The sequence below is a fragment of the Microplitis mediator genome, chromosome 7 (genome assembly GCF_029852145.1).
Source record: "Microplitis mediator isolate UGA2020A chromosome 7, iyMicMedi2.1, whole genome shotgun sequence".
Classification (NCBI taxonomy): Eukaryota; Metazoa; Arthropoda; class Insecta; order Hymenoptera; family Braconidae; genus Microplitis; species Microplitis mediator.
In genome coordinates, this window is record NC_079975.1 from 24,690,291 (window position 1) to 24,703,325 (window position 13,035).

The 13,035-nt window shown below is 31.0% G+C and overlaps 1 protein-coding gene across 1 annotated transcript in view; it reads left to right on the forward strand.

Moving 5' to 3' along the window:
* LOC130671815 (putative aminopeptidase-2) overlaps nucleotides 1-13,035 on the forward strand; it is a 29,585-nt gene that overhangs the window by 7,490 nt on the left and 9,060 nt on the right. The window contains exons 8-18 of the mRNA XM_057475903.1: nucleotides 155-337; nucleotides 419-571; nucleotides 2,744-3,376; nucleotides 4,615-4,770; nucleotides 4,854-5,325; nucleotides 6,059-6,297; nucleotides 6,382-6,746; nucleotides 7,718-7,995; nucleotides 8,078-8,265; nucleotides 8,346-8,660; nucleotides 10,207-10,812. Of these exons, the coding sequence (XP_057331886.1) occupies nucleotides 155-337; nucleotides 419-571; nucleotides 2,744-3,376; nucleotides 4,615-4,770; nucleotides 4,854-5,325; nucleotides 6,059-6,297; nucleotides 6,382-6,746; nucleotides 7,718-7,995; nucleotides 8,078-8,265; nucleotides 8,346-8,660; nucleotides 10,207-10,812 (3,588 nt within the window). The remainder of the gene's footprint in view (nucleotides 1-154; nucleotides 338-418; nucleotides 572-2,743; nucleotides 3,377-4,614; nucleotides 4,771-4,853; nucleotides 5,326-6,058; nucleotides 6,298-6,381; nucleotides 6,747-7,717; nucleotides 7,996-8,077; nucleotides 8,266-8,345; nucleotides 8,661-10,206; nucleotides 10,813-13,035) is intronic.

A 13,035-nucleotide genomic window follows, 5' to 3' on the forward strand; every position in this document is an offset into this window, starting at 1 on the left:
GTGCCAAGATTGGCCGCGTTATAAATAATGTTTTTCCTACATGGGAACAGGACAAAATCCTTATTCGGATCTTATTCGATACAAATTAATTATCTTTGAGAGCTGAAGAAAATTTTTTTACTAATTGACTTTATTTTTTACGACTTTTTTTTAGGATTCCTAAAAATTTGAAAAGTGTAGTTTACTGTACTGCCACACGATTTAGTTCAATTACCGAACATGATGGTGCAAGTGCTGAATACAATGCACTAGCTGCAATACTACATCACTTTACAACAGATACTTTAACTGTTTTGGGTGCACAGGCTTGTACGCAGCACAAAGAAATCTTAAAATTGTAATATGATCGATAAAATTAAAAAAAATTTTTTAATAATTGCAAAAAAATTTGTAAGCTTTTTTTTTTTATTATTTGAAGATTATTACAAAGAACACTCGGAGGATTTGAAAAAAGCGGTATTCGGAAACAAGACGGAATTTATGTTTTCCAATCCGTTGCAAAGTCTAGTCTAATTGGTGCAGAATATATTATAGAATTCATTACTGAAAATTATGCAGAGGTGCTAAAGTAGTAAGTAGAATACAATAAATTATTTAATTACTTTCTGTGAAAAAATAGTATATTTTTCATGCTACCTGTATTGAGTATTGATACTGCGAGTTCTTATTTTTAAAGCCGGTCGAAACAGACTAAATTTTTACTGATAGCGCGGCAAATTTAAATTATTTAAAAATAGCACATTGTGTGACTAGGGATAAAACAAAACGATTTAAGACCAGGGTAAATTGACTGCCTGAGCCGTAGGCGACGTTACATTCCTTACACGGAAAGAAAATTATGGAAACTGTTCCCATAATTTTGTGAAATTTTTTCTTATACCATCGTAGGAATTACGACCATAAATTATGGGAGCAGTTCCTATAATTATAGGAATGTTTCCCATAATTATAGGAATAGTTCCGGTAATCATGAGAATGATACCCATAACGTTATGGGAATGGTTCCTCTAATTATAGGAATGGTTCCTATAATTTATAGGACTACTTTCTATAATATTATGGGAATCATTCCCATAAAATATGGGAACTATTCCTATAAATTATAGAAACCATTCCCATAAATTATAGGGACCATTCTCATAACATTATAGGAACTATTTCTATACCATTATGGGAACTATTCCTATAATATTATAGAAATGGTTCCCATAATAGTATAGGAATCGTTCCTATACCATTATGGGAATCATTCCCATAATATTATGGGAATAGTTCCCATACCATTATAGGAACCATTCCCATAATATTATGGGAATGGTTCCCATATTATCATGAAGAAATTAATTTAAAGAAAAGTATGGAAATCACTTCTACAATACACAGAAATATTATTAAATATAAAAGCAAAAATTCAAACATTGAAAAAAAAATTTGCATTTGACAAAAACACTAAAATTTTTGATAAAATTTTTATTTTTTTTAATAATTGTAGCGTCGAAGACACTTTATTCGAATCTTTCCATATCATGAAAGAAATTTCTACACTATTCTGCAATAAAAAATTTTTATGATATTATGGGATTGGTTCCCATAACATTATAGGAACAGTTCCCATAATATTATAGGAATAGTTCCCATAATAGTATGGGAATAATTCCAATACCATTATGGGAATGGTTCCAATAATGATATGGGAATGGTTCCAATAATGATATGGGAATAGTTCCCATAATATTATGGGAATGGTTCCCATATTGGTATAGAAACTACTCCCATACCATTATGGGAATGGTTCCCATAATAGTATAGGAATTGTACCCATATTATTATAGGGATGGTTCCCATAAACTATGGGGACCATTTCTATAGTAGTATGGGTACAATTCCGATATCATTATGGGAACTATTCCCATAATGCATAGCAAAACTTCCCATAATTTTTTTTCCGTGTAGAAGTAATTTGAAGACGATTCTAATTTATTTTTCACAACACCAAGTCCTGAGTATAGATTTTATATGGAATTTGAATAGGGTGGCTATGGGTATAGATTATATGTAATTTGGATGGGATGACTATGGGTATGGATTTTATATGTAATTTGTATAGGGTGACTATGGGACTTTCTTAGAAGTAATTTGAAGACGGTTTTAATTTTTTTTCACAACACCACGTCCTGAGTAGGGGAGCCTGGGGCACGAAGGCCCCCCTCGAAAATTAGGTAAAAAATTTTTTTTTTAATTTCCGTCTAGTTATGACCTCTCTAATGTTTTTATTTTATTTTACGTCAATATATGATATGTGGGGCAAAGTCGACACTCGAAAGAAAAATTGCAACAAAAAAATCATTTTTTTTTATTTTCCGTCAAGTTAATTTTTTCGTTACAATTTTTTTTTTTTGAGTGGTTCATTTTATCCCACCTATCACATATTGGCCTAAAATATGATAAAACTATTATAGAGGTCATAACTTCACGGGAAATAACAAATATTTTTTTTTAATAATTTTTTTGGGAGGGGGCCTTCGTGCCCAAAAAAAAAAAATATTTTTTCGATTTTTTGCAAAATTTCGACTGATTCTTCCGAAATAGACGGAAAATAAATAAATTTGATGGTTAGAAGCCACAAAAAGAAAAAACAGGCTCAAGGGGGCCTTCGTGCCCCGGCTCCCCTACTGAAATTTTAAGTTTCGATGCTGGTATCATAAAAAAGTTACTAAACAAATTAAATTTTTTTTTTTTTCAGTTTCGGTAATGACGGTTCTATTGCTAGTATAATATCGACCGCATCTCAACATTTTTCAACACCAGATCTCGTAAAAAAATTTGAAATCTTCATTACAAATCACAGCAAAATTTTAGAACCTACTGTTATTGATTTACTTAAGTCGTCTTTAAGACTTTCGCAGTTTGAACTCGATTTTTACGAAAAACATTCTGCGAGCATTCTTTCATGGATTACAACATATCATGGAGAAGTTACCGAAGAAAATGTAACGGTCTCGAACGAATACCGGCTTCCTACTAATATCGTTCCCAAACATTACAAAATTAAATTAACTCCATTCATTGTACCCGAAAATTTCACTTTTGAAGGTCGCGTTGAAATAATAGCTGCTATTATAAATACTACTAATGAAATAACTCTTCATATTGATGATATTCAATACAGTGCCGTTACTTTGAATGTTGATGGCAAGCATATTAAAACCAAAGCAATAACACCCGATAAAAAACATCATTTCATAATCATTACTACAATTGAACAAATGGTTGAAGGATCTGAATTAAATATTACAATTGAGTATATTGGAAATTTAAATAATCAAATGCGAGGTTTCTATCGAAGTTCTTATGTAGATGATTTTAACAAAACAAAGTAATTTCATTTCCTATTTAGTAAACTACAATTTAGGAAAGACCACGGAAAAATGAAAAACTATTTTCAAGACAAAAAAAAAAGTTTTTTTTTTAATTACACCGGCACACAAAAAAAATTTTCGCTATTTTTTGGAGTTTTTTGCAATTTACTCGAAATTGAAGGCTGGACGGCCTAAACTGACTTGAAATTCGTATTCAGCGGGTCGAAAAACATGCCCGTAGATAGGTGACGCCCGATGTACAGACAATTTTTTTTTTTGTGTGACGGTGTTATAAATACTTGATTGCGATTTAAAACAAAAATGAGGTATGTTGATGGACGTCCATCCAAAAATAGTCAAAATAGCTTCCTAAGACCTAAAAACGTCAAGATCTGATGAAAACTCGATTCTCGAAAATCGGACCGACTTTCCTTTTTTTTTGAAAATTTTCAATTTTTTTAGCGGGAAGTTATAAAAAGTAAGATAACAAACATTCGAAAAAAAAAATCGGCCTATCGGTTGACCCTGCGGGCCAGCTGCAAAACTTCCCGCTATTTTCGATAACGATTTCTCTTGAACGAATGAACCGATTTTGATGGTTGAGGTGGCATTCGACGCGGCTTATGAAGTTCTAGAGCTGAATAGATTTTGGAATCGATCTATCGAGCACATTAGGAGTTATCTAAAAAAAACATTTTTGAAAAAATCTTATTTTTGGAGTATCTTTGAACGCACTTGACCGATCAAGCTCAATTTTTCTCAGCTTTTAGATATTAACAAGCCGCGTCGAATGACACCTTAATGATCAAAATCGGTTCATCCGTTCAAAAATTACAGATATTTACATACATACGTACGTACATACACACATACATACACTCGGACATCATCGTGAAATTAGTTAGAATATAACTTCCAAGAACCTCAAAACGTCAAGATCTGATAGAAATTCGGTTTTTGAAAATCGGACCGAAACCAATAACTTCCCGAATTTTTGAAAATTTTCAATTTTCTCAGCGGGAAGTAAAAAATTCCTTCACCAAAAATGTAAAATTAGCCGCACAGATCAGATAGATCACCTTTCTCTGTATTCACTACAAGTCATTTGCGAGCATTTCTTAACAAATAATTTTAGTTTAGTCTTGAAAATAGTGTCTCATTTTAATCAGATCGCTAAAAAAAAGTATAGTATCGTACTTGCCCTGGTCTCCTCTAAAATAACGTAATTGATTGATTTTATTCTTTGTTATTGAAGATGGTTAGCGGCCACTCATTTAGAACCTGTTGGAGCCCGAAGAGTATTTCCTTGTTTCGATGAACCCGGTTTGAAAGCTACTTTTCAATTGAGCGTTAGTCGGCCATCAGATTACAAAGCAATAAGCAATACTTTATTAAAATCAACAATTAGAGAGTAAAACTATGATTATTTAACAATACATACCTTTTTAAAGATTAAAAATATGTATACTATAAGCAATATTATTCTTTTAACAGAGGTGATCGGTATTTAGATATTTTTGAGACAACTCCAGAAATGTCGACTTATCTACTAGCTCTCGTTGTCTCAGACTTCGGTCAAGCTAGTCACGATTCGACTTATTCTGCATGGGCTCGACCGAACGCTATTGTCCAAGCCGATTATGCATCTTCAATAATGAAACCGATTGTCAATTTCTTTGAAAAATCCCTCGGTCATCCTTATCAACTGCCTAAATTAGATATGGTAGCTTTGCCAGATTTTGTATCAGGTGCGATGGAAAACTGGGGCCTTATTACGTATCGAGAAACTAATATGCTTTATCATCCTGATTATTCTCCGATTGTATCAAAACAAGCGATCGCTAATGTAATTTCTCATGAAATTTCTCATCAGTGGTTTGGAAATTTAGTCAGCCCGCAATGGTGGAGTCATGTTTGGCTCAGTGAAGGATTTGCTCGATATTATCAATATCATGCTACAGCAAAAGTATTACAAGCAAATTTTTATCATAAGTCAAATTCATACACTGTAAAAAATCCGGAGTGAATTGGGAGTGAAATAAAATCCGAATTCACTCTGGATTCACTCCGCCACTCGGAGTTCCGGAGTTTTAAAAAAAATCACTCCGCATGCGGAGTGAATAGGGAGTTTTTTTTAGCGGAGTGATCTCGGAGTGACGCGGATTTGATTTCACTCCCAATTCACTCCGGTCCGGAGTTTTAACATTTAAATTAATTTATATTAATTTATATGAAACTGCTAAGCAATGTGTGTGTGTGTGTGTGTGCGCGAGGGTGTGTTTGCGTGCATGTGTGTGTTTGGGTGTGTGCAGGTGTTTGTGTGCGTGTGTGCAAATGTGTGCGTGTGTGTGTGTGCGAGTGCGTGTGTGTGCCTAAATATGTATGTGTGTATGTGTGTGCATATCAGCTGATCAATAATGTAATACGCGAGTTTTTACTTCGATTTTATTGAGTGGAACAATTTTTTATTAATAATATTTTCAAAACTCCGCTCCGGAGTGAATTTCACTCCGAGGGGATTAAATTAATAAAAAATTATCTACTCCGCGAAAACTCCCCTGCGGAGTGAATTTCACTCCAAGGGGAGTTAATAATTAAAAATTCATTCACTCCGCATTCACTCCGGATTTAATCCGCATTCACTCCGCGAATTTTTTACAGTGTATGAATAATTATTTAAATAAAATGACCTTCTTTAGATTGAAACAGAATGGGGTCTAGAGTCGCAGTTTGTTGTTGATCAACTTGAACCATCCTTTGCAATAGATGGTTTACTTTCAAGTCATCCAATGTCTCATAATGTCAACAGCCCGTCCGAAATAAGCGGTATTTTTGATACAATATCGTATTCAAAAGCCGGAAGTGTTTTGCGTATGATCGAAAAAAGTTTTGGAACTCAATTATTTTACGCAGCAATCAATGATTATTTAAATATGAGGTCAATGTTATAAAGCATTTATAGTTTTTAACTATATCTGTACTCATTTAATAAAAATCTTAATGATTATTTATTTAACAACAGAAACTATTCAAATGCAATACCAGACCACTTAGTTACGGCTTTTCAAAAACAAATAGACAAATTAAATGTAAAACTGGATGTTAAAACAATTATGGATTCTTGGACTACTCAAGCAGGATTCCCAGTACTTAATGTTAAAATTGATAAAGAAACTGTTGCATTTTCACAAGAACGATTTTTATTAGAAAATCCTAGTGGGGTTCCTGTGAAACAATTTTGGTGGATCCCTATTACTTGGACATCAAATTTGAAACCAGATTTTTCCACTACAACTCCAAAGTATTGGTTGAATAAAACTGTAGATTCCATTAAAATCAATGATACTTCTAACAGCGAATGGATTATTTTTAATATTCAACAAGCTGGTGAATATGAATTTTGAAAAATAACTAATTTCAAAAAGTGGTTCGGTTGGCACTCAGAATTAGTGAATTTTCACTTATTTCACTTATTCATGTTTAGAGAGAAAAAAATTTGTTTTGTCCATCTTATTTATTATTCAATATCTAGGTGACGATTCCGTTCATTACGTCCGACTAACGATTCTAACGTTCATTACGTCCGACTGACGATTCCAACGTTCATTATGTCCAACTAACGATTCCAAAGTTTGTTACGTCTGACTGACGATGCCAACGTTTATTACGCCCGACTGACGATTCCAACGTTCATTACGTCCAACTAACGATTCCAACGTTTATTACGCCCGACTGACGATTCCAACGTTCATTACGTCCGACTAACGATTCCAACGTTTGTTACGTCTGACTGACGATGCTAACATTTATTACGCCCGACTGACGATTCCAACGTTCATTACGTCTGACTGACGATTCCGTTACGTCCGACTAACGATTCCAACGTCCATGGGGTCCGACTAACGATTCCAACGTTTGTTACGTCTGACTGACGATGCTAACATTTATTACGCCCGACTGACGATTCCAACGTTCATTACGTCTGACTGACGATTCCGTTACGTCCGACTAACGATTCCAACGTCCATGGGGTCCGACTAACGATTCCAACGTCCATGGGGTCCGACTAACGATTCCAACGTTCATTACGTCCGACTAACGATTCCAACGTTCATGACGTTTGACTGACGATTCCGTTACGTCCGACTGACGATTCCAACGTTCATTACACTGACTGACGAATCAAATTTCGACTTGGGCTAGTATGCTATGATGTATGAACGTAATTTTGGCATAAGACACCATTGACAAGGCGTAAAGGCGTAGCAAAAGAAAGAATTATCTATATGGCGTCTATGACGTACACACGCAATATTCTCTCATAATGTTTTTTAACAATTCATTTATTTTTATTGTAGGGTATTATCGAGTTAATTATGACAAACTGTCATGGACTCGTATTATACGAGTTTTAAAAAGTATAGATTTCGAAAAAATTCATGAAATCAATCGTGCATCATTACTTGATGATGTGCTCAATCTCGCTCGTGCTGGATACATAAAATATTCTTTTGCTCTAAATGCAACTCAATATTTATCTCAAGAAGTCAATTATATTCCGTGGAGAGCTGCTTTTAATGGTCTTTCTTATTTGAATACAAAATTCGCGGGCAAAGATATTTATAACTTATTTCAAGTATTCATCATTTATTTTTTGCTTTTTATGATACATAAGACTAGTTTATTGTAAGATTTGAATAATTATATTTATAATTTAGACTCATATTTTAACAATATTGGAACCAATCTACAAAAAGTTAAACTTCAATGAATCTAAAAATGATACTCATTATGATAAACTTTTAAGACGATACGTAGTTGATTGGGCATGTAAATTTGTCATAAAAGATTGCATCAATAATTCTATAACATTGTTTGCTGCATGGAAATCAAATGAATCGAAATTGTAAATTTTATTTTCTGATAAAGAATTCTCACAAGTAAGTTTTTCATGATAAATTAAATAAAAAACCGTTTTGATTGCAGAGTTCCTGTAAATCTTCGAGATACAATATTTTGCACTGCAATAAAATATGGCAGTCATGATGACTGGGAATTTTTGTGGAATAAATATCAAACAGAAAAAGTTGCTTACGAAAAAATAGTTATTATGAATGCTCTTGGATGTTCTAAAAATGAATCACAGCTAAATGAATTATTACTCAGTGCGATAACTGAAAATTCAGGAATTCGGTCCCAAGATAGTTCGACTGTTTTTTCTGCTGTTTATAATTCTGGATTATTTGGTGCTGAAGTAGCTCTAAATTTTGTCGCTCAATATTACGACGTTATGTTCAAATAGTAGGTATTTTTATTCAACATATGCCTGATTATCGCGCCTTATCATATTTGCCGAGGAAACCCATTTTCCGTCAAACACGATGTTCTTAGCACTCGTCTTTAGTGCACACCCGTATGAAAATAACATATATGGTCAAAATATATGATAAATATCAGAAAATATATATGACCAATTTAACTATATTTTCTGATATATTTTTCTTTATATTAAAAAATATAATATTCATCATATACGAGTCCATATATGTTTAGCATATATAAAATATATATGTCGATCATATACAAAAAATATATTTTTATCATATATGAAAATATAAATTCTTGTTATATACGAAAACTATATTTTTATCATACATAAAAATATATATTTCTATCATATACGAAAAATATATTCTGATCATATGTAAAAACATATATTTATATTGTGTATGGAAAAAAAAAGTTTCTTATTCGTATGACCAACTCCAATTAAATTAGATATAAATTTTAATATACTCTTTAAATTGCAGTTAAAATTTTCAAAATTAGTTAATTTGATGTGAATTTATATACCCATATACATATACATACACCGAATGAAATATATACTTGAATATAACAAAGAAAATATATGGTGCCATATATAATATAAATTATATGCTACCATATATTTCATTTCATATAAAAATTTTATATTTTTTGAATATAAAAGGAAATATATAAATACAATATATTATAAGGTAAATGTAAATGTATATATAGCTTAATATAAAAAACATATAAGTTACTTATATGGAATACATATATTTACTACTGTATATAATTTCATATTTAATCGGCGAAAATCTCTATATGATTTTTTATAATATACACTATAATATATCATATATTTTTTTGTTGCAAACATATATGATTTTATATATTTTAACCATATATTGTTTTTTCATACGGGCACTAAGCACTCGTTGGCACTCATGCTAAAGCCACTGTCCTTAAAGAATATTCCCGAGTGGAAAATTTGATCTGTTCTAAATAAACTAAAAATTTCAAGTTTTTTCTATTCAAGTTTACTTTTAACTTATTTAGCATTTAATTAGCTTTTACTTAGTATTTAATTAAACATGTTACCCGTGTAAAAAAAATTGTTGAAAAAAGGTTAAAAAAGTGTTGACTATTCTAAACTTCAAAACTTGACACAATGACGACCTTTTTTCAAACGATTTTCAAACTTCTAAAAATGCACAGAAAAAAAAAATTGACTTAATACTACAAATTAACATTTTTCAGTACACAATTCGTTCAGAAAAAACGGATTTCGAACTATTTTTGACCATTTTTCGTTTTATCTTATCTTAATAATATTAAGACATTTATGATTTTTCCCCGGAATTTTCAAAAGTTTAAAAAACGTTCAAAAAAAGTTCCTCGTTGTGTCACGTTTTGAAGTTTAGACTAGTAAACACTTTTTTAATCTTTTTTTAACAATTTTTTTTACACGGGTAAATTTAATCAAATTTTGCCTGTACTTATATTTTGATTTTAACTGACAACTATTTACTTGTAATAGTTATGGAGATTATGAAATCATCGGAAGTATTTTAAGTGGTATATCATCACAGTTTTCCACAAAAGAATTAGTACTGAAACTCCAAAATTTCATCACGACTCAGAGTAAAAATATGTCAATCATAGAAGAGTCCCTTAAGTCATATTTAACTCGTGCTTATGAAGAACTTAATTGGTATGATAGTTATAGTCCAGAAATTTTCGAGTGGCTTGACAGAACTTACCCTAATGCTGATTATCGTCTTCCGAAAACTATTTATCCAACCACTTATACAATTAATCTCACTCCTTATCTCGATAATAATAATTTCACATTCGATGGTCAAGTAAAAATTAATATGACTGTGACAAGAAATATTTCAAGTATCGTATTGCATGCAAATAATTTGAATATAAAAAAAATAAATGTACAAGAGAATTCCGTAAAAAATCTTAAAGTATCAAGTTATTTTATAAATTCGACTACTAATAAATTTAATATTTATCTCGCATCTACTGTAAATATTGGATCGATTCTGACTGTCGACATTGAATATTCTGGAATTTTAAATAATAATATGGAAGGTTTTTATCGCAGTTATTACAAAGATGATGAAGGAAACACTCAGTAAGTAATTTTCAAAAAATTCACAATTAATTTGGATTTAATACTCTATAACTACATGGACAAAAAAATTACTTTTGTAAAAAAAAAAATACTCGCTATCAATTCGTTTTTTAAAAAAAGTTTACTTACACGGAGAGAAGAGAATGGTAATAATTACCATTCTACATGGTAACCAGTCCTATCTTTTAAAGCATAGGAATCGATACTATGTAGCATGGAAATGATTACCATTATTCTGGTAATATTTACCATACTACATAGTAATTATACTACTGGTAAATATTACTTTGTAGCATAGTAATCAAAGCCATGCTATAACGATACTGAGTCCTATGCTGTATAGCGTGAAAGCAGTTTAAATATTAAGCGCTGCTATATAGTATATACTAGGGTGATCCAAAAAATAAGAAATTTTTTTTTTTTTCTTCCAAACAGGTTCAAAAGTTTCATTTAGATAAAAAAAGACGCCTGTGAAAATTAGAGCTCTTAATATTAACATTAAGAGGTTCCTCATCGCACTTTTCTATTTTCCATAAGAATAACATGGGAAAAATTTTTTTTACGTCTTCTGATTTTTATAAGTAGCTAACGATGCGTCATAGGAATAATTGGCAGGCATATTTTTGTAGGGAATTGAATGCTCTACAAAAAAGATTCTTATCATTTTTTGAGGAATCTATTTGTTCAAAAGTTATTTGAGGTTGAAGTCGAATTCATATTAAATTTTGAGATTTTCTACTTTTCCGGCGAAACTATCAGACTTATTACAAAATATCATCAGACCTTTTTTGTAGACAATTTTATTCCCTAAAAGTTATTTTCAATAAAGTTTTTTCGAATTTCGCATTGTTTTCTAGTTATTTTTATTTTAATGTCATGCTCATAAAAAAATAGTCTTCTGATCCATTTTAAGAGCTTGACATTAAAATAAAAATAACTAGAAAACAATGCGGAATTCGAAAAAACTTTATTGGAAATAACTTTTAGGGAATCAAATTGTCTACAAAAAAGGTCTGATAATATTTTGTAATAAGTCTGATAGTTTCGCCGGAAAAGTAGAAAATCTCAAAATTTAATGTGAATTCGACTTCAACCTCAAATAACTTTTGAACAAATAGATTCCTCAAAAAATGATAAAGAATCTTTTTTTGTAGAGCATTCAATTCCCTACAAAACTATGCCTGCCATTTATTCCTATGACGCATCGTTAGCTACTTATAAGAATCAGAAGACGTAAAAAAAATTTTTCCCATGTTATTCTTATGGAAAATAGAAAAGTGCGATGAGGAACCTCTTAATGTTAATATTAAGAGCTCTAATTCTCACAGGCGTCTTTTTTTTATCTAAATGTAACGTTTGAACCTGTTTGGAAGAAAAAAAAAAAGTTCGTTATTTTTTGGATCACCCTAGTATATACGTCCAATATATAAATTATGACATGATCATAATTGTAACAAATGACATTTGATTGCGATTTATTAAAAAAAAATAAAAAACGTTACATGTAATAGTTTTTCATAAAAACATAAAGGTATTATTGAATGCGTGGAATAATTTTCAATCAATTAAAATTTTTCAAATCAGTTAAAAATTTATTTATTATTAATCAAATAACCTAATTTTTTAATTATAAAACCTTATTTTAATACTAACCTTACTACCTTGAATTGGAAGCAGCTTTATCGAAATTGTAATAATTGCAATTTAGCATAGGAATGATTCCCATGCTAGCATAGGAATGATTACCATTCTAGCATGGCTAGTGTTACCATTCAAAATCGGACAAACTACTATGTCAAATAAATAATGCGGCTAAAAAACTTGCATTACCATGCTACATGGTAATAATTACTATGTTACATTGGAAAATATACCATTCACTTCTCTCCGTGTACTATACAATAAAATTTTTTTTTTTAACCCTAATCGGTTGAACATGGGTCGTTTTATATTTTTTTAATTAAAGTAATTTTTTCTCACAGTGTAATTTATTAATACACAGAAGAAAAGGATTTCTTGGCTCAAAAACTTCTTACCAGTCCCCAGAAATTTTTTGCATTATAAACTGAAAACAAAAATTTTCTTGCGGCCCAAAAAAATTCTTGCGCCAAGAAATCTTTTTTTTTGTGTATTAAAGCGATTTAAAAATATAATTAATCTTTATTTTTTTTTTCAATTCCATACGATGATTTTCCAGCTTCATGCTTTTTACGGATCCTCTTT